The 27,111-nt window shown below is 41.9% G+C and overlaps 1 protein-coding gene across 3 annotated transcripts in view; it reads left to right on the forward strand.

Annotated features, from left to right (window-relative positions):
• The window catches only part of FRYL (FRY like transcription coactivator), a 254,927-nt gene that overhangs the window by 150,563 nt on the left and 77,253 nt on the right, over positions 1–27,111 (forward strand). For all 3 annotated transcript variants that reach the window (XM_075544365.1, XM_075544364.1, XM_075544363.1), the window contains 14 exons: positions 5,062–5,165; positions 5,387–5,495; positions 9,251–9,337; positions 10,060–10,231; positions 10,655–10,787; positions 12,792–12,899; positions 16,855–17,092; positions 18,969–19,154; positions 19,409–19,495; positions 20,516–20,784; positions 23,165–23,360; positions 24,450–24,574; positions 25,983–26,040; positions 26,954–27,045. In XM_075544365.1, the coding sequence (XP_075400480.1) occupies positions 5,062–5,165; positions 5,387–5,495; positions 9,251–9,337; positions 10,060–10,231; positions 10,655–10,787; positions 12,792–12,899; positions 16,855–17,092; positions 18,969–19,154; positions 19,409–19,495; positions 20,516–20,784; positions 23,165–23,360; positions 24,450–24,574; positions 25,983–26,040; positions 26,954–27,045 (1,964 nt within the window). The remainder of the gene's footprint in view (positions 1–5,061; positions 5,166–5,386; positions 5,496–9,250; positions 9,338–10,059; positions 10,232–10,654; positions 10,788–12,791; positions 12,900–16,854; positions 17,093–18,968; positions 19,155–19,408; positions 19,496–20,515; positions 20,785–23,164; positions 23,361–24,449; positions 24,575–25,982; positions 26,041–26,953; positions 27,046–27,111) is intronic.

Here is a 27,111-nt window from a genome sequence, read left to right on the forward strand (position 1 = left end):
TGGCTTTATTTTCCTCCAAGGAATATATCCGTGCCTGTCACTGTCCGATAAGAATTGACATAACCACCTGCCTTAAGCCCCTTTATGTCATGCCACTAGGAAATGCAGTCTTATTTAATGAATCTAAGTATACTCCTGCCTCCTTTGAATAATGCCTACAGGCATGGGCCCGTCTGTGGCTTTTTACCATTTTCTTGGTAGTGTGCTCTTTCCTACTTGTCATGAAATGTACTACGACCTGCATTCAAGTGTTTCTGGAAGGCTGCTTTTGTGTCGTGACAGCTCATACTTTTCTGTTGCTTGTTGGAAATTTTTATATATATCTATGTATATATAAAATGTATACACATTTCCACCTAACACATTGGCAATGCTTTCGCAGCAATGTATTTATTTATTTATGTATTTATTATTTATGTCTTAAAGGCTTTCGTTCACAAATGCTTTGTTTTCTTTGAACCCTTACCTCTTGTTAAATGCTTCTGGCATATTGTCCTTTTTCATGAATGGGTCTGTCGGTCTGCCAGTCTAAAGGAGATAAGAACCAGGTAGCATGGATCCTTGCAAGATAGTTGTCTTGGCCATTAACCCTTAACTTACCTGAAGGCTCTATTCAGAAGAAATTCTATGCATTGGCTGCCATTGGTTATGTTTTCGATACCGTGGCTGCTCTGTGCAGTTGAGGTAAGCACTTGAGCAATGCAAGGTGGAAATGGGCGAGTTACCTATTAGAAACCGTCAGTAACGAGGAAACTCATTTTCTACAGAGGTGAAATTGACCCAAAGTTGACTTTGTTTTGTAGCAATATTTGTTTTTAATAGAATCCTTTACCATTTTCTCCTTAATTGGATCCACCACTTCTTCACACTGATTTGCACTTAATATATTTACCATTTGCTGGAATCTCTAAATACAGTGTCACATTTAATTCCCACCGTAGCTGGGGTAGAAAAAGAGTAAGCACGTAGCCCATGTTGAGGGAGCCCATCAGAGAAATTGGAGGATTTGTTTCAGATCCATCCAGTTCTACATCCCTTGCTTTTCCAGGCCCACCCTGCACCCCTTGTGTGCAAGAGGGGATGTTGGTGTACTGAATATTTAAAGATGCTTGGGCTATAATTCTGCCATATCAAAAAGGCATAATTACCCGCCGTCTTAAGACTAAACTTGATGAATTTTCAAGATAACCTTAAATTACTGTGCAGTCCTTTTTCCAACCACCTTATCATTTTTTTAAAATTGGTGACCGTAATAAATAAGCTGTCTTCCTAGATGCCCTTATTAAAGAATACAAGCGTTACTTTATTTTCACCGAAAATACTCAGTCTTTTATTTTTTCCCCCAAGGAAAATGTAGTAGTTACCCCCCCGCCCCAATCTTTCTATATGTTTTAGTGCATATGTGGAAAAGTGATTATAAAGCTTGTGATCCATAAGAATTATAAGAAATAAGAATGATCAGAATAAGAAGTAGATACTGTAGAAACATAATTTGGCAATTCTTCCCCCACGCTCCAGTGTGTGCTTGCTTATTCTCATCATTTTGGAGGGTGTCTGAACGTACACGCAGTACTTAAGAGAGGAAAAATTAAGTAGCACAAAGCTGAACTCTACTCTGAGGTTGATTATCGCTGCTGTGTCCTATGATGCCCAAATTATGGGATGTTCTTTGTTCCCTTGGTGCTTGTGGCCACTTTCTTGGAAATTTCAAATTTCTCCTAAATAGAGACCTTGGTGAAGAGCTGTCTTGTTTGTGCTTATTTTCATCTAACATGCATGTGCGGCATCTCATGTTCTGTTTGCTGTCTCACATTGCTTTATTTAGATGCCATCTAACAACAGTATCAGAAAACAAATAGAAACACTCCAGGTGAGTTGAGTGGACATGACAAAGTAAAGTATTGCTTTATCTCCTTTAAATGTGCCTTCTTTTTTTTTTTAATTCCCTCCTTTCCTCTCATTGTTGCATTGCATGTCTAATGTATTTACCCAAACCCACTTCTAGTAGTATGGAAGAAACATGTAGCACACAGGAATATCCTTCAGAAGTTTTAATATGAATGTGACCCCCAAACAGATGAATTCAAAAGGGAGAAGTAGTACTGAATGCGGATCCTTCACCCAAATTCACATTGCCTAGCTATTACAAAGGAAGCATTCAATGTTCAGTGAAATGCAAGACAGATTGAATTAGATTTTGAATATGATTTTAGAGAATGGATGTTTAAAATGTTTACACAGGGAAAAGAGAAGAAATATTAAACAATTGCTTCCCTGGGGGTGGGGGTGGCACCAAGTTTCTGTTAATGGTGATGGAATGATTTAGAAGAGCACTCATGGTTGATCAGCATAATCCATGTCATTGAATTGTCCATGTAAACACGTTAAATAGCAAGGATTTTGTTGGTGTCTATGTTTATCATACGAAGAAGGTCAGCAGTTTAAACTACTAGCCTCTCTCTGGGAGAAAGACGAGGCTTTCAACTTCTGTAAAGAGTTACAATCTTGGAAACCCATAAAGGCAGTCTGACGCTGTCTTACAGGGTTGATAAGAGTTGGAACTGACTCAATGGCAGTGAGTTGTTTGTTTGTTTTTGGCGGGGGTGGGGGGAGTCAGAGGGAGATAATTTGACTGTTCAGATTAGGCTAGAACTATAACTAGAAAATTATTTAACTTTATTTTGCATAAGGCTCATATTGGTTTAGAAATGTTTTTTCATTTATATATAAATTGAGGATGTTGTTTACATGTAGCTGCATTGGTGAGACTTAGAAAACATTGGGTTTTATCACTTTTCATCCTGTTGTTTGACATTGTGCAGTATACCATAAATCTGCTTTGTAAACATTTCCATCTTGGGACATTTGAAACCCAAGTATGTTCATGCTACTACCTGCTTCCTTAGAATGCGATTGTCCATTTAACTCTTCTGTGTAACACTTTACATGAGAATGGCTCTTATATGCTATAGGACTTGAATCGTTTCATGTATTTTAATAATGTTATTAACCGCCCTTTGGAAAGGTAATATTTTAAGAGAAAGAAAGTACTATTTGGAGTGTTCGTAGAACTAATTGAGCGATATCTCAGATTTAAAAGCTAGCAATGAAGTGTACAGAGGGCTGCAGAAAATTCCAAAGGAGAAGGAATTGCAGAATCATGGAACTTTGCCAGAACCGTTTAAAAGCTGCATCATCATGTTTTCTTTAAAGGCATTGGTTTTAAAGTCATCTTCGATTGTTATTTCTAGGCATCCCTGTGGGTTTAGGGTGACTGGTGATGCGGGTTAACTGTCTGTACTTCCTTGCTTTAAAATATAATAATAAACCCTTTCCATCATTGAAGGTCTTTAAATGTTGACCTGTACACAAACGATTGTCACTAGCAATTAATAACTTCACTGAGACGATGAGCCTGGGCTTCATTATAGTATTTATACCCAGCTAATAAAAACTGGGTGGCATTCCACAGAAAATCTAGCAGTCACTTTCAGCCAAATGTGTTTTAAATGTGGAGGATTTGTGTTGTGTGAAGTATAACTTCACAGGGGCACAGCAGTGAATCTGGGAAGTGTATTTGAAATTGGGGTTTCGACAGATCTGGCCATGAAGGGATTGATGTTGCAGCCCTGAGACTTGACTGGCATATGTATTAGCTACGTGCAGGGTGGAAAGTCGAAGGCAAGCCAGACATTCAGAAGGTAGCCAGAGTCACAAGACACATTGCGATTGTAAAGCTCTGTCCTTCCCAAACGAAACAGCCTTCGCTGTAGATTTATTAACCAGTCACACTGAGCTGCAGTGGCAAAAGTTGCAGAGGATACTTATTTAAATTTTAGCAAAATACTTCCAAATAAGACATGAATCTGGCCAATTGAGTAAATTGAGTCACCATTCTTCTTGGTATCAAATCATTGGATTGAAAGACATACAAACTACTTCATTTACATTTTCTAGTGGTTCTGTATTTGGGGGGGAAATTGCTTCAGATATTATATCCTTTATCTTCTGCCTAATTCTTTGCAATAAGTTCACTATTTTATACCGTAAGAAAACATATTTTTTTAAAGAATAGGAAAATTATTTTGCATTTAAAAACCTTCTCTGCTGGTACGTAGCAGACTGAGTAGATGACATAGAGTGACAGCAGCAGGGGTTCCACAATCAGAAAGCCCGCACACCACATGACACGTGCACCTGTACAGTAATCGGTGCATCCTCAAGCCGAGTCGTGGCTGTAGAGACAGCGTCACCTAGTCTAGGTGATAATTAGCTGCGTTTTCAAAATTCATACCGAAAAGCCCATATACAGCTCAGCCACATGAAAAGGCCACTTTTAACAACAGCTACCATGAAGCAAAGGCTCACCCATCAAATCGTGATCAAAGTGGCGTGATGTTCTGCTTGTAAATCAAAGTGAGAAGTGTAATGCTTACCAGGCCTTGAGCATTCAACACTCCCAGGTGCCCCCTGACGACTGCATGCCTCGCGTCCTTAGTCTTTGCAGGGGTACTTACTGCATTGGGTCCACTTCAGCGGTGAGTGATGTGGCACAAAGAGATGGAGCGATTTCCAAAGATCAGCTTTGACTGGAACTCAGTTCTAATTCCAGAGCCCATGCTTGTAATGCACTGTACAGCCCCCTCTTGTGCATACTTTACATTGTTTCACGAGCTCAAGTGAGTATACTAGCCCTCGGTATTATACGTTTTTACCAGCAAACAAGCACACCAGATACGAGTAATCCTTAGTTCTTCTCAAATGTCAATATTGTATCAATCATTTGCCATCAGTTGATGTCTCTCTATTTTTAGAGTTGTTTAGCATCTTTACATGATTCTAAAGTTTTAGTATTTTGTTTGGAGCAAGGACTCAGAATTTTATTTATGATTACTTTGACCAAATATACCACATGTGTACTTACAACCGCAAGCCTCTTTAGACTGCATAAAAAAACGGGGAAAGGACTTTAAATTGTTGCCTGACCATGTATTTGATTTTAACCCATTGCACATATGCTACTAAGTAAGTTTGTTTTAATTCTCTTTTGTTTCTAAACAGAATAAAGATCCTAAAATGTCTCGAGTTGCACTGGAGTCTTTGTATAGGTTGTTGTGGGTTTACGTGATTAGAATAAAATGTGAAAGCAACACTGTAACGCAAAGGTGAGTGCCCATGTTTCAGAGATGATTTGAAAGGAAATTCTGTTTAATAATGTGCAAATGGAATTTCACTTAATGTTAGAGATGATCTTGAGGAGGAAGATGAATTCTCTTTGTGTTGGGAAAAATTATTATAGGCATGTTGTTAAGAAATAGGAAGAGTTTTTGACTAATTTGCTGTTAATATCTTCATCTTGTTTCGACTTTTTTCTCTCTCCCTCTAGTCGTCTTATGAGTATAGTGTCAGCACTTTTCCCAAAAGGTTCACGTAGTGTGGTTCCTCGTGATACACCCCTGAATATATTTGTGAAGATTATTCAGTTCATTGCTCAGGTGAGTGCTTCACCTGGTAATACATGTACCCATATAGATCATCCTGTGGGAAGAGGTGGGAGTTTTAATGTTGCTACTCGAGTCTGCCTACAAACACAGTAGCCAAACAATTGATTTCATGTTGAAGAGTGAAAAATAGCCTGTTGACAAGAGTAAAAAGGAAAAGATGCAAATTAAATCGCTTGCTGGTTATCTCTCAAAATTTCTTAGAGACAATTTTTCTAGATTAATGTCTGCATTCATCTGAGATCAGAGCAACAGATAATAGACTACACTGGACCTAATTAAGCCCAAAGGGACTTTTTTAAAAAGGGGTTTTTTATATACATCATATAGAAACTATGGCTGAAGTGCTGAAGAGAGCACAGTTGAGTCAAATGACTAAGAGGAAGCAGCTGACGTGAGCGGTCCAGGAAGCTGCTGCGTCTGCCACATCAAACACCCAGCAAATAAGGAACCACAATAGCTTAAGAAGTGTGTTGCTTCCACCATGACCCGAATCAGTAAAATCCATTCCTTTCCCGCTGTCCGTCACCTCCCACTCCAACCCCCAGTCAAAGGCCCACAGGAGAGTACCACTTGGCAGGCTTGAGAGCTAGAGCCCTACTTTAGTAAGGAAAGAAGTCTGGCACACATAATATTTAACTTCCTAGCCCTTGTAAAAAAAGGACAGCTTCTTAGAAGGGCCTTGAAAGAGGTGTTCAGTGAATCTACCAAAGGCTTAGTCACAGTTGCTTTGGGTTATTAGCCCTGAGGAAGCATGTCTGATATGAAACAGAATCAAGACATGCTACCTTCTCCATTTAGGGTAACCCTGTGTTTCTAGAAAGTTTATTGCTTTCCCTTTGAACTTTAACCAGGAGCATTTAAATGATTCACAGTTTATTTATATATATATATATATATATATATATATATATATATATATATATATATATATATATTATAACACAAATGCACAAAATGAATATATGTTAGAGTATGTCTCCATTTAATAAATAAATCTCCTTCTGCTTTCCAAGTGCAAGTTTCCTTTCAGTGGGATGCTTCCACAAATCAAATTGACATAACCGCCCACACATGTTATTTTAAAGCTAGTTTTAGTATCAGAAGCAAATCTGCAATGTACGTAAGGGGGTAGGCGAGCAAGAATGGAATCGCAGATTTGACATGTTTTAAGTGTAATGGAGAGAACTTTGAAAGTAATGATTATTTTGTCAAAAAAAATTTAAATATATAGTGTGTTAGTCTAGGTAGACTAGAGAAACAAATCCACAAAAACTCATGTATATAAGAGAGAGTTTTACATAAAGGGTAAGTGTACATTAAGAAAGCATTCCAACTTAGTCCAACATGAGCCCATATGTCCGACACCAATCTACAAAGTCCTCCACAATCTCACAAAACTCACTCAATGATGCCAACTGCAGGAGGAAAGCCGGATCAGTGAGCGTGTAAGCATCTCAGCACTGGCAGGGTTCTCCACGTGGCTTCTCCAGCACCCAGGGCTGCATCAGGGTAGGTCCATGTGACTTTTCCTCAGCGATGTCTCACAGGAAGTGAGCCTTGCCAGCTGAGGCGAAGAACTAGCTAAGGCAGCCACAGACTGGTCCATCAGAGAACAAGGACCAGAGAACCAGAAAGACAAGGCTCACAGAGCCATTTATCCCTCCGCCCTTCAAATTAATCCCATGTGTGTTTATCGGCCTGGTTGGCACAATAACTTAACTTTACACATAGCTTTGGTGGGGGCAGGGTGGGGTGGTAATTCCTTTGTATAAAAATTAATTAATTAATAAGCTGCTGTGATTCAAGTTATAGCAGAAGTCTGTAGCCCCACCCAGACTTGGAAGGGTGCATCATTAGAAAACGACTTCTGGCCCCCTTGCTTCTCCCATTATCATTGTACACACATCCTTTTGTAACTATTATTCCATAGAAAAATAGCACTTGGCCAAGTATTTTGAAATCCATTGGTTAAGTGTGTGGGATTAAAAGCAGCATTTCCTGTGGTTGGCGTATGTACCTAGAGTTTTAGAAAATAGTCCATCCATATGACCTACACATGGTGGATTTCCATAAAATATTTAAATACATTGATGTTTACTGTGTTAAATTGAATAGATCTAGTAGTCAGAGAGTAATTGTTACATTAGGGTGGTAACTGTGAGTCAGCTTTGAAAGTGAACAGAATATTTCTGTTAGTATGTGGTTGACCAGCAATTTATTATAAAATGTTAATCTATCATCTGTTCTAATATTTAAACATTATATCATTAAAACAAGAACATAATGCAAATAACAGGGAACACTCAGAAAACAAAATAAACAAATTCAGAAACCAAATTTTTTTTTCTTTTTTTACATTTTATTAGGGACTCATACAACTCTTATGACCATCCATACATATACATACATCAATTGTATAAAGCACATCCATACATTCCCTGCCCCAATCATTCTCAAGGCATTTGCTCTCCACTTAAGCCCCTTGCATCAGGTCCTCTTTTTTTTTCCCCTCCCTCCCCTTTCTCCGCTCCCTCATGTGCCCTTGGTAATTTATACATCGTTATTTTGTCATATCTTGCCCTATCCGGAGTCTCCCTTCCCCCCTTCTCTGCTGTCCCTCTCCCAGGGAAGAGGTCACATGTGGATCCTTGTAATCAGTTCCCCCTTTCCAACCCACTCACCCTCCACTCTCCCAGCATCGTCCCTCACACCCTTGGTCCTGAAGGTATCATCCACCCTGGATTCCCTGTACCTCCAGCCCTCATATGTACCAGTGTACAGCCTCTGTCCTATCCAGCCCTGCAAGGTAGAATTCGGATCATGGTAGTTGGGGGGAGGAAGCATCCAGGATCTGGGGGAAACCAAAAATTTTAAAGATCATCAGAATTGAGATCAGAAGGTGTGTCAACCAAGTCTTCTAGGAAAGAGACTAATAGGAACAATAAATGAGGAAATAAAAATGTTCAAAAGAAAACAACTAGGAGAAAGTAATCAGGAAGACAATTCTTCAAAAAGCATTTTTGAGAACCAAAGGAAAATTCCAGGAAATACCTTCCCAGTAAATTAAATGGAAGAAATTTCACCCATAATGCATATCGCCATGAAATTTCAGAGCACTGGAATTTAAGACATAAAGGTTCATGATAGTGCAGAAATGAAATAAATCAACTTGGATAGCATATGAGAATGATATCCAGGTTCTTAAGAGTAGGACTGGGTCCTAGAAGACAACAGAAGAACATCATTATCTTTCAAAATTCTGAGGAACGGTGCAATGAGGCTTAGCATTTTATACCCAACTAAACTATCAAAATCTCAAAGTTTTATCGTCAGGCAGTCCTGTTAGCTACCACTTTTTAATATATTTTTTCCTTTCCTTATGTAATTATTCAAAACAAGGAAGTAAGCCAAGAAAGAAGAACTGGCATCCCATAAAACGGGCATCCAGTAGAAGCAAAAAGTCAAGGAATTCCTAGAATGATAATGAAAGGCAAACAATAACTATCATCTGACTTAGAGACTTGTGAGTCTACATGGGAATAAGAATAGGGCTTGAGGAAATAAATCTCCAGGAAAAACAAAGTTAGCTGTCATTTGAGAGGAATTTTATTCTGGTATAGAATTGGAGCAAGGTGTTTAAAAAGCATACTATTGATCTTACAATTAACTCTTATATTAATAATCATTTTCAAAGTAACCAGATTTCTGAACTTGAAAGACTTATTACCTGAACTTTCTTGTTATAGGAACGTTTGGATTTTGCAATGAAAGAAATAATATTTGATCTTCTTAGTGTTGGAAAATCTACAAAAACTTTCACCATCAATCCAGAGGTAATCTAATTTTATATATATATACATATATATACATATATATATATATATATATATATAGAGAGAGAGAGAGTTATACTATACTATACTATACTATGTTGTTATTTTTTGATTTTTCAAAAAATAACAGTTTCTTGATGGCTGGCTGAGTAGTTTCATGATAAGCAATATTCAAGGAATATTGGTAGGAAATATTCAAGAAGGAAGGTTTTCTGGGTAAAAGTTTTGACAAGAGCTCGGTTTGATTTTAGATAAATAATACTTAAAATATTCTTAAAGAAATATCGTTCCTTTAACCTTTATTGAGCATAAGAACTGCCAGCACTGTTACCAAGAAGGTCATTGATAGTGTGATGTTTCTGAAAACGTAATAACACATGGGAGTCTAACAACTAACTCTATCAAGAAAAATAGGGAGAGAAGAGAAGTGTCCTTATAAATGTAGATTAGCGTGTTTCGTAATGAAAGATTGAAGATTAGTCTTTCTAGGAAGATAGAGTCTGCTGCTTAGAGAGAAGAGGAAGGGGGTGGTAGGAGTTGAGGAAAGTTGAGGAAACTTTGAACTAAACTTTATAGAGTGTAGGAGAGCCGCGAATGAGTGACATAGGGGAATTCGGTATTCATGGAAACTGTAATGCTTGGACTAGTTTTAAAAGTTGACCGGAAGGTTAAATGTTGTTGAGCGGAACTAACCACCACATTTTCTCTTTTTCCCCCTGAAGAGAATGAACATAGGCCTCAGGGTGTTCCTTGTAATAGCGGACAGTTTGCAACAGAAGGATGGAGAGCCACCCATGCCAACAACAGGAGTTATTCTTCCCTCGGGAAATACTCTACGTGTAAAGAAAATCTTTCTCAACAAAACCTTGACAGATGAAGAAGCAAAAGTCATAGGTTAGTGGTAATTAGAATAACACGTTGCCTGGTAATGCCTTGTAATGGTTTAAAAACACTTTATGATGGAGGCCGCGTGGTACGTGCCTCTATGTATACAGTAATTCAAAAAGATTACTCTTCCTGTCCTAGGAGTCTTCTGGTTATCTCTGTTTTCCACTCGAGAAAATACTATCCACAATATCCTGTTCCTCCTCCAAATTCATTTTAGTGAACTGCATAATTATCGCACCACTTTGACTCTGTCTTGAAGCCGATCATCAGAGAAGGATGCGTGGACATGTAGATGAAACTGCCTCTTTGGTGGCAATAGTAAGCCACTGTCAGGATGCACCGGTGCTGATGACAGAAAGTGGCTGTAGGAATCCTTTATCTCATCCCGGACATTTTGTAACTGAGCTCTGTGTTGTGTTCCCTCCCTAGGAATGTCCGTTTATTACCCTCAAGTGAGAAAAGCTTTAGATAGCATCCTCAGGCATCTGGACAAAGAAGTTGGGAGGCCAATGTGTATGACCAGTGTGCAGATGTCTAATAAGGAGCCTGAAGATATGATTACGTACGTAGCCAATCCTTCTACCTTCACTGTTGCCGTTGCTTTCCATGAAAGCATGTGGGTTGGTACCCTTGCTTACCTGCCCCCTCACTTCCTCTGGGAGTGCTCACACATCTCTAGCTGCCACTGCTTTTGAGACCATGATCTCTCCGTCCAAGTGTGCCATCTCATTCTTACTATTTTAAAATGTGTAGCTGGCAAAAGGTATCCTGGGCTTCAGTCTTTGGGGTGGTAACTTATGCCACTGAGGCATGGATAAAGCCTAGCAGGTCCAGCTATACAGGCTGATTGGTTTATGAGGTTCAACAAATGCTGATTCCCAGAACCCTGAAAATTAGGAACGTAAACCTGAAAGTCGCAACTCTGTTACTTTTGTCGCCTGGGAGCCAGGGGTGCCAGGTGACGTATAAGGTCTGGCTGTGCATTTGTTTTTGGACTCAGTAGCCCGCTGCACACCACTCCCCCCCGCCCCCCGCCCTGCCACTGCTCCTCAGGTTTCTCAACCCCAGCATCTCTCTTCTCTATTGTTAAGAGCATTTCTTATCAGGAGGATGGCAACTACTTTTTTATTGTGTTGGAAGTATCATCTACATATTTGGGGTGAGACAGGGGTTTTGGTTGAACATTCATGCTTGCATCATGCATCTCAAGCGCCAACATGGTTATTTGACCTCATTTATTTTTATTTGATTTATCGTTACTGCACAGTCATATATGCGAATATCTCTTTGTTTCTTTGATGTGGTTCTTTGGGTTTTTTTTGGGGGGGGAGGGCTGTGTTATTTCCTTGGGGGCACCTCCATCCTTTTAGTCTCTACCATTCTCTTCAATGGAGCCCTGGTGGCCGAGTGACAAGCTCAGCAGTTGGAAAGCACCAGCCACTCCCGGAGTGAAAGCTGAGCCGTTTCACTCCTGCCAGAGGCTAACAGTGCCATCTGATAGACCTTCCCGGGCATGCGTTCTGCGCTCAGGACGACATGGCCATCTTCCGCTTTTGGTGATCCATTGTTATAAAGGACCATATTGAACTAGATAATAAATAATGTCCAATCGCCCTGTGATAATTAGCCAGTGATATTATGGTATAAGCAAAGTGAAATATAGTACCCTCCTAATAAAACTGAATTTTGTTTTTTGGAATGACTAAGTTATTAAATGTTCTTATCTCATTATATTTCACGGTAATTATCATGCTTCTTTTGTAATTGCTGAAAATCCTTTTGCTTTCTAGCTGAATTTTTTCCCCCTGATTTTTTTTCTTAAATCATTTTATGGGGGGCTCGTACAACTCTTATCACAATCCATACATACATCCATATGGCAAGCACATTTGTACATATGTTGCCACCTTCATTCTCAAAACATTTCCTTTCCACTTGAGCCCTTGATATTATCTCCTTCCCCCATGAATTTTGTCCCTATCCTTTTGCCTATGTTTAAACTGCTAATTTTCTATGGATTTGTATGGGGTTTTATCCATGTTAAATCCTTCCCCTCCCGCCTTTGCGGGCACCCTATTTTCTGTCATTCATTTTCAAAGTTTTCTTTTGTTGTGTAGCTTGTTGTTTTTGCTTCTTCGTACTGCTACTCCAGACTACCACAGTAGGCGGCTTCAGCTGACAGACCGTGTGTTCCCGGGGATGAGCTGGGGATGGTGCCAGTTCAGGCCCTGGCTGCAGAGGAAGCTGCCCTCACTCAGTGTGCTCTGTGGGAAGGTCCTGGCCTCTCTATTTCCTCAGGTGTCTTCATGGAGTATGGCCTCTGTCCTTTGCTCGTCTGCTTCTTTTATATTTCAAAAGGGTTTGGCTTTAAACATGCCCCACTCGGATAGGCTCTCATGAATTATTAATGCAGAAAACTCTGTGCTCGGTCAGGAGTCCGTCCTCAGGCACAGAAAGGCCAGCAATTGCAACACACTTGGGGGTGTGGTGGGCGGGCGTGCTTTAGCCCATAACATAGAAGCATTGTACGCCTGATTAACCCTCACTGCCCCGGTATATCTTTCAGGGGGGAAAGAAAACCCAAAATCGATTTGTTTAGAACATGTATTGCTGCTATTCCAAGATTGATTCCCGATGGCATGAGCAGAACGGATCTCATTGAACTGTTAGCAAGGTAAGTAAGAATGATCCTTTACTGGGTTCATTTGCATCTCTTTCGAGCCCTTAGCATTTCTAACGCACCCTTATTGCCATTGTCACTAAAAAGTGGTAGTAAAGGCATTTCCTTAGCTCCTCATTCGATTCACGTCATCATTCGATTCACGTCATCATTTCTTTCTTGTTAAATACATTTCCCCCAGTCATTTTCCACCTTTAAACCCCTTTTGCACTCCGTTATAAATCCTGTTGTTCAGTTCTGGGTGTGAGCATATGTGCTCTGAGTCAAAGCTGTACTGTAACAGTCGTTAGTAAGTGTATGCCGTCTAGAGAGTTCCCTTGGGTGGATGGTAAGGCTGAGACAGTCAGTGATTGTATTGCCTTCTTGCAACTATTTCTTCAGGGTCTAGGATGGTGACCACTGCTCTGTTGCCCATTTTCTCTTAGGGCAGAACTTGGAGGCTTCAAGTTTTTGTCTTTTTCTTCTCTCTCCCTCTCTCTCTCTCTCTCCCTCTCCCTCCCCCTCTTTATTAGGAACACCATGGCTCTATAAAATGAGCAAATAATACTATAACCAGAGTTCAATATTAGTTCCTCCCCCCAAATAGCTCTAAGTTGAGGTAACAACCCTTTGATAATAAAATTAAGGATTCCCAAGCGGGGGACAGCAAACTTCTATAAAGGACCAGGCAGTAAATATACTTTGCAGGTTGTCTCTGTCACTGCCACTCATCTCTGCCAATGTAGCATCAAAGCCGCCAGGGACAACAGATGGGGAATGGTTGTGGCTGTGGTCCAATCAAACTACAGTTGACCCTCTAACAAAAGGGATGGGAGCTGTGTGGGGCTTGTGTGAGGCTCATCCTCCCTGGGTGAACAGCAGGTCCCTCTATAAGCTTCATATTGTAGGAAGACTTGATCTTGCACAGTTCTGTGTACACTACCATCAACCTTGAGTAACTCAGTGGGGCCCGTAAGAAAGGTGCCTCATGATGCTGAACGTGCTCCTCAGAAACAAATTCATGACATTTCATGCACAAATGGGATGGCTTAGTAAGTACTGCAGGTGGCGGCTCACCGTGGTTGCCTCCCATTTCAAGACAGATAAGTCCAGTGGAAGGACCGTTGTAAAAACATAAAGGAAATCGTGAAGTCGGCACTGTACTTATGCCGGTGTACACAGAAACCACTCCTTATCTTTTTGGGGGGGGGGCTGGTGGTGGTGGGTGTGACCTTTATGTAGGTGCACTATAAACAGAGATAACACACATTAAATTCACTTTGTTAGTACCACTTCCTTCCAGGCTAGAGTAGGCCAATAGTAGTTTAGCTTTGTTAGCTTCAAAAGTGACCTGTGGATTTTTGGCTGGTGTGTGGGCTGACACCATAATCCCTGTGTTGTTCAAGCATCAACTGTATTTATGAAAAGGGGCCCCAGTCTGGATGGGTCCCTATTTTACCAGCCTTTTCCTTCATGGAAAACCACCAAGGACCACAACAGAACAGTGAAACTTATCTCGAAAGATGTTTACTGCTTTCCAGGCATTTACCGTGAAGATACAGGTTAGGCTCATAATGAGCAAGTTAATAGTGATAGACAGCTCTTTCTACTTCCTTTCTGAGTACACCCCACATCTCCAACACCCATGTATCCCCACTAGCCTCATCTGTAACAGGGTACAACTAGAGACAGAATGATAATTGTGTATCTTTCTGATCATCAAAAAAATGGGGGGATGTTATTTCGAAAATTTGCACCATGAAATAAATTCATTCTGCCTCACTCTCTTTAATATTTTTCTCCTATAAGCTAAATTGCACAGGTATAAAGGTTTATGTCAGCATTAGAGAGGGAAAGGAAGTTTGAGTTATTTATTACTGTTTCTGGGGAAAACAGGATGCTCTGGTGGCGCTGCTGGTTGTGAGCATTGGACTGTTCACCCCAAGGTTGGCAGTTCGAGCGCTCCAGGTGTGCGGGAGACAGACTTATCCCTCTGCTCCTATAAAGATTTAAAACCTCAGACACCCTGTAGATGTTTGCTGTGAGTCGGATTCGACTTGACAGTGGGCTTGTTTTAGTTTGGGCTCCGGGAAAGCAGTAAATGGTTGCCATTCATTTCTGTACTTCCTCTACACTTCCAATGCACCCCCCTACCTCTTGTGGATGGTGGAGGAAGAGCTCCGCTCCCTGAACTCCCCCAAAGATGAAACCGCATCTGCCAGGGCTGAAGGTGGGGAAGGCCGGTGAAGGAGGCAGCAATGTACTGCGCTGCCTGCCCCTGCGGTGCTCATTTACTGGTCAGTTTCTCGGGCGCCCCACATGGTGCGAATGGCTAGGCGCATCACACCAGCCAAACAGTTGGAGCCCACCGTGAGGCGTCTCAGACCAGTCACAGGGGGGCCATCAGTCTGACCCCACAGCAGCCAACTGCCTCAATTGCTCGATCGGCTTCTGTGGAAAGCTGGATTCTGGGATCCATTCTGTCCAATGTTCCTCTCGTTTAGCTTCATGATGTCCAACCCTCGTTCACATAAAAACGAAGCCAGCAGACACACAGACGAGGCTGTCTCTCAAAGAAGTGAATGAATTCCCCTGCCTTTACTTAGCCAGGCTGCCCAAGTAATTGTTGCTCAGCTCGTAAGCCACCGCGCGCCAGCCTGAAACTTAGTCACCCAGAGAGGTGTGAGATGCCTACTAGCACCTTCAGAGGTTTAAGGAATTTTGGAAATAACCTTTGAGATCAGTATCTTGGGGGATATTCGGTTACCTCTCACCTGCCACTTCCCTTGGTGCCTTGATCAGAGATCAAATACTGAGCTAGCGGTCCTTCTGCTGAGCCTGGCAGATCATCCTGAGGGGCTGACATCCCTGTGGCGGCCTCCCAGGTCTGTCTAGCGGAAGCTCCTTTTCTCGCCAGTCTCCTTGGCAGGTAAAGGTTGGATTCATGAAGACCACTCTGAGCTCACCTGGGTGTAGGCCTTGATGCTTCCTTTCTCCGAAACGGCTTCTTTTGTTGTGGATAACTCAGTTTCCCAAGCATGTAATCGTGGCATTATTTTTAATATTACATACTTACTTTACTCTGATGAATGTTTATTCTTAGACTCAATCACTGTAAGTATCCGCTTTGACCCAAACCCGAAACTCCCGGTGGTCGTGTGAAATACTACTGGCAGCCCCGGCTCGGGTTCTTGCATTTCACTCTCTGCCTTGCATTCTGTTTAAAATCCTGTGGCCAAAGTTAGGTTCATGTCTCAGACTGGGCTGATGTCTTGCAAAAGAAGTTGAAAGTAGCCTCTTTGCTTAACTCATTTAGACTTTAACTCTCTCATAGGGCCTTCTGTTTGGGATTGACATAATCTCCTTTTTTGCCCTCCCCCCACTTCCCCCACCTTTCTCCATCTATATGTTTCTCTTAGATCTGTTCTCATTCTCCCCTTCAAGACTGGTGTCTCTTCAAGGGGGCCCCTTTTGTACTAGAAGTATTTCCTTCGTCATAAATCTCCCATCTTTTAGCTTACTGAAACCTCAGCCATCGTAAATGAAATGATGGAGGGAGCTCTGCCCTCCTCTCGCCAGTGATAACACAGAACTAAAGAAGAGTGAGCTAGGGCTGTGATAGAGACAGGCTTGGGTGTACTTCTTGATGGACTTTCGGATCGCACATGGTAACGGAAGGACCCGGTTATTTTAAAAGTAGAATTCTGATTTTCACCTGTGTTCTTTTGTAAAGCCTTTCAAGTAGGCTCAAGTTCGCTGTCCTGAATTCGAGTAGAAGCCCAATTAATATTGATGGATTCCCAAGTGAATTTTAAAAAAGGGATCCCGCCAAGCACAAAAAAGGGGGTGCATTGCTTCGTGTCTTCGTTCCCCTTACAAAGGAATTAAGAGGACATAAATTGATAAGAATTAAGCATTTGACTGATTTGATCGGTTCTGTGTTTGGCTAATGCAATTTTGTTCTCGGTAGGCTCACAATTCATATGGATGAAGAACTGCGTGCTCTGGCTTTCAATACTCTGCAGGCACTAATGCTTGATTTTCCAGATTGGCGGGAGGATGTTCTTTCAGGATTTGTTTATTTCATTGTTCGAGAGGTGACTGATGTCCACCCTACGCTTCTTGATAATGCTGTCAAGATGTTGGTTCAATTGATAAATCAGTGGAAACAAGCAGCCCAGATGCATCACAAGAACCAGGACGCCCAGGTACTAGAGTCTCCGGGGTTGGCCCTTGGTGCGTCATCAGTGGTACCAAACCAACCATGGTGTTAGTGTCCACGTTGGTTCCCTTCTGATGCTTTGAGGACTGCATAGATGGAATGTTGCCATAGCCAATCTGATAAATAAATATTGTTTTTGTGTATCTAACCTTCTCTAAACATCTTCCTGTGATAACTGTTTGTTTCTCGTGAACATAAGAAGCGGAGAGGCAATTCTAGCTCCCCTCCAGAGTGCTGCCAATATTTGTAAATCTGACACGATAATAAAAATTGTTAGTATACCATTTGGGTTAATGAGCCCTGGTGGTGCAGTGGTTAAAGTACACGCCTGCAGACTGACTAACAGCTCAGCAGTTCAGTCCCATCAGCCAGTGGAAGGGAGGACGATAGGACAGTCATTTTTTGTGCAGATTGCATCCACAAGCACCCATGAAGCAGCAGTTCAGATGTCAAGTAATACATTTCAAGAGGCAAACCTGCTGCCAAAGACATCTTTTTATGATATGAAAAAGCAAAGAGAGCACCTTGAGGGTCAGCGTGGGCCGGCCCCAAGACAGCACTTCCAGTGGCCTCCTGTGCGTGTGAAAGGTGGACGGTGAATCAGGAAGCCTGGGCAGGGGTGCTGCCTTTGAATGAAGGTGTTGGTGAAGACGATTGAGTGCAGACATTGACTGCGAGGACAGCACACAGATCTCTGCAGGCAGAAGGACAGTCAGGCTGTTCCTTAGAGGAGAAGATGGCGAGACCTTGCCGTGCACACATTGGACATGGTATCAGGAGGGACCATTGCCTGGAGAGGACATCACACTTGGTGAATAGAGCACTGGTGAGAAAGAGGAAGGCCCGTCGTGTGGGAGCTTGACGCAGCGGTTGTGATGACCGACCCGGGCAGCAGCAGGTCTGCGAATGGCAGTGGGCGGGCTGTGTTTTTCTCTGCAGTACGGAGAGCTGCTGTGAGCCATGAACACTGACCACCACCACCACTGCCGTGGGGGTCGCTGGGTTGCTTATCCATGCTACCAGCCCTTTCTCCATATGTGTAAGACATGAGCCTCTTAACTGTACAAAACACCCGACTCACTGCCATCACGTTGATTTCGACTCAGTGCTAGCCTATAGTACGAACAGAAATGCCCCATGGGCTTTCCATGGTCTGTAATGTTTACAGAACCAAACTGCCCTATCTTTCTCTCACAGCGCAGGTGGTGGCTTCCACCCAGTGACCTCTGCTTAGCTACAGGCCAGTGCTATTAACCCCTGCGTCACCACGGCTCCTACCTATATAAGCTGCTCAAATTGTCGGTATATGTTGATAGTTAGATATTTATAGCCTAGAACCCTGGTCTTTCAATGCTTACTAATTTAAGACTGTCCAGCTCTTCAGCCCTTCTTTAACGAGCATACGAATCATCAGGTACTGGAGATTCTCTTTCTCAAAAGCTCAGGAGTGGTGCCATGCTATTGGCTCATACCATGAAAAGGAGGGGTCCAATCCAGTCCCCTCACGTCTACATGGTACAATGTAGCCAGAGCATGGCCAAGTTGTTCTTGAAATTCATATTTCGGTTACCAGCTAAGTGCATCTTTCATTTTTAGTTTTCACAATACTATAAATAATATATATGTCCCAATAATCTATGTATACATATTCACAATACTCTATTTCCCTATACACGTATTTATTCCATACAGGTGTTTAGAATTGAAAGAGTTCCGTGTATTCCTGAGTACTGGTTACACTCTTAAGCTGAGGGAGACATAGAGCCGAGCTGCCAGGGCTGTGTGTTGCTTCATTGTTTGACTGGCACGTCTTTCATCGATTTCTTCTTTATTTCACTTTCTGTGTCAATGTGTCTTTTAAGCATGGTGTAGCCGATGGAGCCTCTCATGCTCCTCCTCTGGGAAAAAGTCTGTACTCCAGCGTCTTCCACGTGGTGGAAGGGTTTGCCCTCGTCATTCTCTGCAGCAGCCGGTCCGCCACGAGGCGGCTAGCTGTGAGCGTCCTCAGAGAAATACGGACCTTATTTGCACTTTTGGAAGTACCTAAGGTAAGCATCAGCCATTGTACTTAGCTACGGCGTCATCCTTGTTGTCTAGCTAGAACATTTCTTTGACCCAGCCTGCAGCTAGGACTCACCTTTTAACAGTTTTCTGCAGAGTCCCCACACTCCCCAGCCTGCTTCCAGTCCTCTCTGGAACATGCAGTGCTAAGTGAATTTCCAGTGGGTGCTTGGGTGAGGCTCCTTTCCTTTGGCAGTCCTGAAATCTACAGTGCTGTGATATCTTTTTTCTTTTTCACTAGGGTGATGATGAATTAGCCATAGATGTGATGGACAGATTGAGCCCATCCATTCTTGAGAGCTTCATACACCTCACAGGGGCCGACCAGGTAACCGCACGGATGCCCTGCCACCGGTCTAGTTTGGAGCAGGGATGGTGGGCCTCTCTGCAGCCACCCAGACTGAGTTGCCCTGAAAGTAAAAGTGGTTTTGAAGACAGTGAAGTGCTTTAGAAATCGAAAACCCAAACATCTTGGAAACTGACATGATTTTATGCTGTGGTTAGTGGCCTTCCCCACAGACATGAAAATACTTTTTTCTTTCCTTTGTAAGATTTCAGTTTGAGAAGGTTTCCTTAAATGTCATACTGCTTTTGATTATTAGGTATTTGCTGTTTGCTCTGGCATGTAATATCCTGGTTAAAATGCTCTGTGAAAAAAATTACTGAAATCTGAAGCCCAAGAATGACACTGTGCTTCTTCAGTAAACTTTGTGGCTTGAAGAATACACCTGCTACTTAATTATTGGTGATTGACCAAGTTAACACTCTCCATGTCTGCCAAGAGTAAAAGCAAAGTATGACTCTCTTGTGCATTAATGACGTAGACCTGGCAGTAAGACGTCGCCACGTGGTGCAAGTCATACCGGCAGTTATGTGTCACTGTGACTGAGGTGTGACTCAGTGGCTTGGCAGTGCCGTGATGATGTCGTCACCCTCTGTTTTCCTGCAATGACCATTTTCCCACAGTGACCTTGACTGTGGAGCCCACCGTGTTGGTGAGTGAGAGCAGGGTGTGTGCAGGCCTGTAGAGGGCCCATCCGCAGGCAGGTCCCTATGGTGTGTCTTCGCATTCTCATAGCTGTGGGAGTTATGTGTTCATATATGAGCTGCGTAAGGAAGTGTTCAACTTTTGTTTTGAAAATCCTTTTGAGATTAATGGAAATTATGGAGACCCTTCCCCCAAAAAGTACCAGAATGGACTTATCTAGAAAAGATTGACCTTCAAGGATCTCCGATTGGCTTCTCTCAAAACCACCATTCTAGAAACAACCAGTAGATTACATGCACTTTCAACAATTTACATGGTGAATCTGCAATCAGCCTAATGGTTCTTTCCCCCTCTTCACAGATGACACTGCTGTATTGTCCTAGCTCGATAGATTTGCAAACACTAGCAGAGTGGAACTCTTCTCCCATCAGCCACCAGTTTGATGTCATCAGCCCATCACACATATGGATCTTTGCACATGTGACCCAAGGACAAGACCCCTGGATTATCAGTCTCTCCAGTTTTTTAAAGCAAGAAAACCTCCCCAAACACTGTCCCACAGCCGTGAGCTATGCTTGGATGTTTGCATACATGAGGCTTCAGTTATTGTCTCCACAGGTGGATATAAAGTAAGTGGTTTTGCCAGCTGATATTCAAATGTGTACAGTCTGCCGTCCGTACATATTCAAGAAGAAATTCTGTTCATTAGTTAAGCCTATGTAAAGAATACGTCCTGCTGTTTGTCATCATTGATTTTCCCTTTTCAGCCTCACCAAGTTGGAATTTGCTCGTTTATTCTTAGCAGGGTGTTTGGTACTTACTAAGTGTCCAGTGGATCTGTATGGCAGGGGAGCGTGAATAAGTGTCTTAGGTGGGTGTGGTAGATGAAAGGTGAGAGGCAGAGAGAACGCAGGTCAATAGCCTGTTCCTCTAGAAGGTACTCTACGGAAGAGCGCTTGCTTAGGAGCCGGGGTGATCCTAGTGTTGAGGATCGTGTCAGAGGTGTGGAGTAGCGCGGCTGTGGGGAGAGTGCCCGAGGCCATTATAGCCTGCAGTTAACTCCGTCTTGCTCTGAAACAGGAAGGAGAATGTTTGAGTGTGAGTTTGGTATCTCGATTTCCCCTTATCTATTATGATGTGCCCTAATTTATGTAAATGAGCTTTTCATTAGATAACATGCACATGGATGCCCAACACATGGAATTCTTGTTGTTTTTTCTAGCTCTGCATGTTCTGTCAGACATACAAGCCTTACTTTATTTCTAGCACCTGCTCTTACACCACCAACTCAGGGTGGCCATGAGTGCTCGTTGGAAAATATCCATACACTCGCTCACTGTGCATGTATTGGCTATCTCATGACAACATTTAACTTTGTGACATTTGTAAAAAAAAAATCAACTGAATTTTCTCTGTTCATTAATACTGTGTGCCTGTGAGTGATGAATGCCGAGGGGTGAGGAGGAAGGCACACTGGCTCTGATGGTTGAGCTGGGCCGTGATTCTCAGAGCTTTGGCAGTTAGTTCCTGTGTAAATTGGCAGTTCTATAATGATCTAATCATCCTTCATTTGGTGATCTAATATGGCCATCCTGCAGTTTACTTTCCACTGATTTTCACTTTGGTGCCTACGTATATTCACAAGTAGGGAGTGGAGATATATAGAGCGCTATAGGAGGGTCCTTCACAAAGTTCGTGGAAGAATTGTTATAAAAGATCATAGAATTTTCCCATAAGCATTTTGAAGCCCCCTTCTGGATACACAGACCCCAGCCAACTACTTGGCAATAGGTGACTCTGACTCACGGTGACCCCAAGAGCATCATGATATAACTGTTCTGACCGGGTTTCCAGTGGCTGAGTTTCATGGTTCACACCCACTCAAATCCACAAACCGATTGCATTTGTGTATACACACCGGGAGATTTTGTAATGGATTTCATTTTCTGAAAAATAAGTTAGACACGTGCTATGTGACATTTGCAGCTATCGTTGGAATGTTAAGTTCCTCTCCCATCAGCAATCCCTGTTGGCCCCATTTGGCTGTATTTGCCTCCCTCATATTTAGCCCCATTGTGATATGGTGATGCTTCGTGTTTAATTAGTGTATGTCCGTGTATCTTCTCTGGCCCATATGACGGCAGTGATTTTGGGTTTTGTGTTTATTTGACTGTGACAGTCCAGTGCCTAGAGTCGTCTCTCACATGTATTCTCCTGTTGCTAAATGAACGAAGGTTGTGCATTCACTATCTTATTGCAAACCTACAGAGGACGGTCTGTGTTTAGGAGTGTTTTGCATGCCCCTACTCCCCAGGAATTTTTGGTTTGGCTCTCGGTTCTTAATGCTAACAGAATTTTGGTGCTTGAAAAGATTTATGCAATCGAAGGTGTAATTTTTCGAGGCAGAAATTTGGTCACAGCCTGAAAGATGTATATTCTTCTTTTTACTCTGCAATTGCATACTCAAGAATGTATGCCAAGCAATAATTAAGCATATGTACATGTTGTTTTCAGTAGGAAAAGACATGTCAGGTGTGAAGAGTGGGTAGAAAATAAACATTCAATGCTTCTATATTGTGTGAAGAGTATTCATGCATTTATAGTGTATTATATGAGAGGGTTTCAGAAAGTTTGTGGGAAAATAGATTTAAAAGGTAATAGAATTAGCGCATGATTTTGTAAATCTCGGCAGATATTCAGAAGAATAGATGGTGTGGTGTGGGATTAATTATGATTTTTTTATCTTTTTCCTTACCTTTCCCTATCGAGTACATTTAGAATAAGTTACGTAACACGTCCTGATACAGCATTAACGTTTAGCAGAGGAATAGTAGATGGCATTGAAATGCTCCTGTAGTTCCTGTCTTCGCTTTCCATCTAACACTATCCCTTCATATGTTGCGTAATTCCACAGTGACTTAGTATTACAACAGTTTTGTGCTAATCATCGACTATGAATTGATGAACTTTGCTCATGAAGGCCCTGTGCTTCTCCCCCACCCCCCACAGCAGCCCCATCAACGCTAAGAAAGTAAATACTACCACGGGCAGTGACTCGTACATCGGCCTGTGGAGAAATTACCTGATTCTTTGCTGCAGTGCGGCAGCCTCCGCCTCCTCTTCAGCATCCACAGGCTCTGTGAGGTGCTCTCCTCCCGAGACGCTGGCGTCTACCCCGGATAGCGGCTACAGCAGTGATTCTAAAGTAAGTTACCTCGGAGGCCAAAGGACAGCAGAGGAGCACTGCTTCTAAAGTTTCTCTTCGAAGGCATTACGTTGGTTAAGAAGTAAATTACTTGCGCGTGTGAATGAGAATAGTTCCAGAAATCTTAACGACGGACTGTTTTTAGTGCTTCCTAATTATGGCTAGTGTATTGCACCCTGAGCTGCTAACCACAAGGTCAGTGGTTCTAACCCACCAGCTACTCCATGGGACGAAAATGAGATTGACTACTACTGTAAAGAATTAAATTCTCAGAAACGTAAGGGAGCAGGTCTACTCTGTTCTACGAGTCAAAATTAACTCAATGGCAGTGTTTTATAAAAATATGTATAGTGGTTTTTTTTCCTCTGTGATATAAAGTACCTTTTTAAAATTTCTGTAAGTCATGCCGTGATGTAAAGAGTGCTTCATAAGATCAGACGGGTGTTAAGATATGGCACCACATTTTATTGTGGTGTGGGGAGGTTCGGGGAAATTGATAAAAGTTAGGACTTGGGTATCTGCCTAACTGACATTGCGGACTATTTTCTTTTCAAAATTTCCTTTTACTCCTTTTGCTGGATCACAAGACGTTACAAAGGGCATCATTAATTATTTGAAGGTGAGGCCCTGTAAGAAGTTAAGACACCTGTAGACAAGCCCCAGCTTTGCAAACAAACATGCAGCGACCAAGGGACCAGACACTTAGTCTCTCCTAGGTTATGTGCCCCAGGGATACGAGGCCTTAGCAACGCAGTGGTTGAACGCCTGGCTCCTCACTGGGAAGTTGGCCATTCAAGCTACAGCTCGGCGGGAGGAGAGGCTTGGGAGTCTGCTGCTGCCACAATCCCCGTCTTGGGAACTCAGTGGAAGAGTTCCGCTCTGCCCTTTGAGCTCCCCCAGGATCAGAATCACCCAACTGCCCATAGTACAACAGCACAGTGGAAGCCCCGCCTCGTGCTCTCGTGTCTCCTAGCCTCTGACCACACGATGGTTGGCATGTGAATTTATGTGGTTAGAATGAATATCACACAATTGCATGTCTGCGATGCTTCTATAAAAACAATACTCTTTTTCGTCCCCGCCCCTCAGATTATTGGCATCCCGTCCCCCTCGTCCCTGTTTAAGCACATAGTTCCCATGATGCGCTCTGAGAGCATGGAAGTCACCGAGTCCCTTGTTCTAGGCCTTGGCAGGACCAACCCGGGAGCGTTCAGGTAACAGCCGCCTTGTGTTTCATCTGTGGATGGAAGCAGTGCAAGTGGGGACTGAGAGAGTGTGGAGGCCGGGCCACAGGGCCGGTCGGGGATCAGGATGGGTGCACGTGAGGCCGAACCGTGGCTAGTCAACCAGCTGTGCAGATAATCTGTATAACTTCATTTTCTTCACAGGACCATTTTGAAAAGTAAATATACACTATAAATATTTTCTAGAAACAGGAAGGTGCTGGTTAAATCTGTACCATTTTACTACCCAACTAATTGACATTAGGGATTCTATCTATACGCCATCTTGGTCTAGTGATGAAAATTCTAGAGCCTGCCCTCCGGTTTCCCCCTTCTTGTTCAAAAGAACTAGAGTATTTTTCAAAGAAGTATCCATGTATGGAGTATATCACCCCAGTTATTTTTGATAGTAATGAGACAGAGTCCTCAGTTTTGTTGTTGCCTGTGGGCCCTAAATTTACTATTTTGAGAATACCTGCAACCAACCTGATGAGTAACGTGTGATCGTTTGTCCTCAAGGCAAGGTGTATCACGCAAAATTAGAATGTGATGTATCTGTAGGCCTGTGGGGCAGCATTCATTATACATGAAATCTTAGAAGAGCATTTTATGATACATAAGTATATCAATGTGTCTTGAAAACATGGGAGGTAAAAATAATCTGTTTCTTCAAAAAACAAGCAAATTTACTGTTAATGGAGACAATTCCAATGCATGTATTTTAAATATCAATATAAATGATGCAACTGTGGATAGGTTTTGTATTGTGCCCGTGTGTGTTTCTCTCACAATTTACAAATAATGAGTAAGTTTCCTAGTTAAAATCAGAATGTAAGCTAAGATAAAGCCAATCATTCTCCTGAAGTAAGCACATCAATTCATTTTCCCAAAATTAATCTTGAGAAGATAATCAGAAATGAAGACAAAAGTTAATGCACAAAGGTGTTCACTGGAACAGTATTTAGAATAACAGGAAAATTAGGTAAAATGTAAGGATTCAGAAATAAGTGAAAATAGGGCAATCATGATATCCTATTAAATTATTGAATATGATTTATTAATAGCACTTGGATAGTATTAACTAAAAACAGGATATCATTGTAAATGTGGTAAGCTTTGAACTGTGTTTACACGTCAGATGAAACAGATTAAATAAAAATATAGATAGTATTTAATTTTATGAACTAGAATAAGAACCCTATAAGTGTTAGAACTGTTTTGTTTGCTCTAAATGTTCTACAGTGCACCTGTATTATTTTATAATTGGAATAAAACAGTAAAAGTTTTGCTAGGACTGTAGAAATAAGGTTAACACCTGTCAGTTGAAATATGCTACTATGTTAATTTGTGTATCAGTTTAGCTAGTAATAGAAACAATGTACATCACTTTTTCTTTTAGGGAACTAATAGAGGAATTGCATCCCATAATTAAAGAAGCACTTGAGAGAAGGCCAGAGGTATACTTTTCCATTTCTGTGGTTTGCTTTTAAGCCTTTATTCTAGGTTAACTTTTTTTATAGACAGTGAAATAGAACACTATAAGAAACTAATTGGCATAATTGGTCATTAACAAATTGTCCTGCTCACGGGAGGCAGAAAACTGAACTGTGGACGTGAAAAGATTAATAAAAAACTATTGAGTCTATTTTAAATTGCTAGATGTTATGAAAATTCTATAATAACAGGAATAAATGAGGAGCCATGAAGTCGAAGTGTTATGGAAGGAAGCTCTGTGTCTCAGTTCTTTTGAATCCTTATTAGGAGCAGAATCGCCTTCAAGTGTTCTAGGTATTTTTCTAGGTACTAGTACCTTAGACCTAGTGATAAAGGTGTGCTTATTCATACCACTTCCTGGACAAGGACAGTTTTTGTTTTGATTTTATTTGAATTTTTTATGTGTGGGTATGCCATAGTTTTTAAGTAGAAAGCAAAATCTGTGGGGTTTCTTAAATTCCCTGGGAGGATTTTTTTCCTTCCCTTCTGGTGGAACAGTGGGTTATGTGCTGGGCTGCTAATCCCAAGGTCATCAGTTCAAACCCAACAACAGCTCTGCAGGAGAAATGTGCGGCCGTCTCTTCTGTCAACATTGACAGTCTTGAAACCCCTAAGAGACAGAGTTTGTCCAGGTCTACCTGATGACAGTGGATTGGTCTTAGTTTGGGGGAGCACCTTACGGATTCTTTATTAATCAAGAAGAACTGTTTACTCCTTCTTCCTCCAGTTCTTTTAAAGTTTTAAGATGAGTAATTTTGGGGGCGGGGAAACTATAAATGGTTTGTGATTTTACGTGGATTATAAAGATATATCAGCAAGTTCTCCGATGCCTTCCCGGAAAGCTTTCTAGCTGATGTCTTTGTGTCTTGGAAACAGAATATGAAGCGGCGCCGGCGTCGGGATGTCTTACGAGTACAGCTGGTACGGATATTTGAACTGTTGGCAGATGCTGGCGTCATTAGTCACAGGTTGGTACTGGATTCTGTGTTTGAGAACTGTCGAATGATTGGGGGACGTAGTACGAAGAGCCTGCC

This window comes from Tenrec ecaudatus, chromosome 3, assembly GCF_050624435.1.
Source record: "Tenrec ecaudatus isolate mTenEca1 chromosome 3, mTenEca1.hap1, whole genome shotgun sequence".
Classification (NCBI taxonomy): domain Eukaryota; kingdom Metazoa; phylum Chordata; class Mammalia; order Afrosoricida; family Tenrecidae; genus Tenrec; species Tenrec ecaudatus.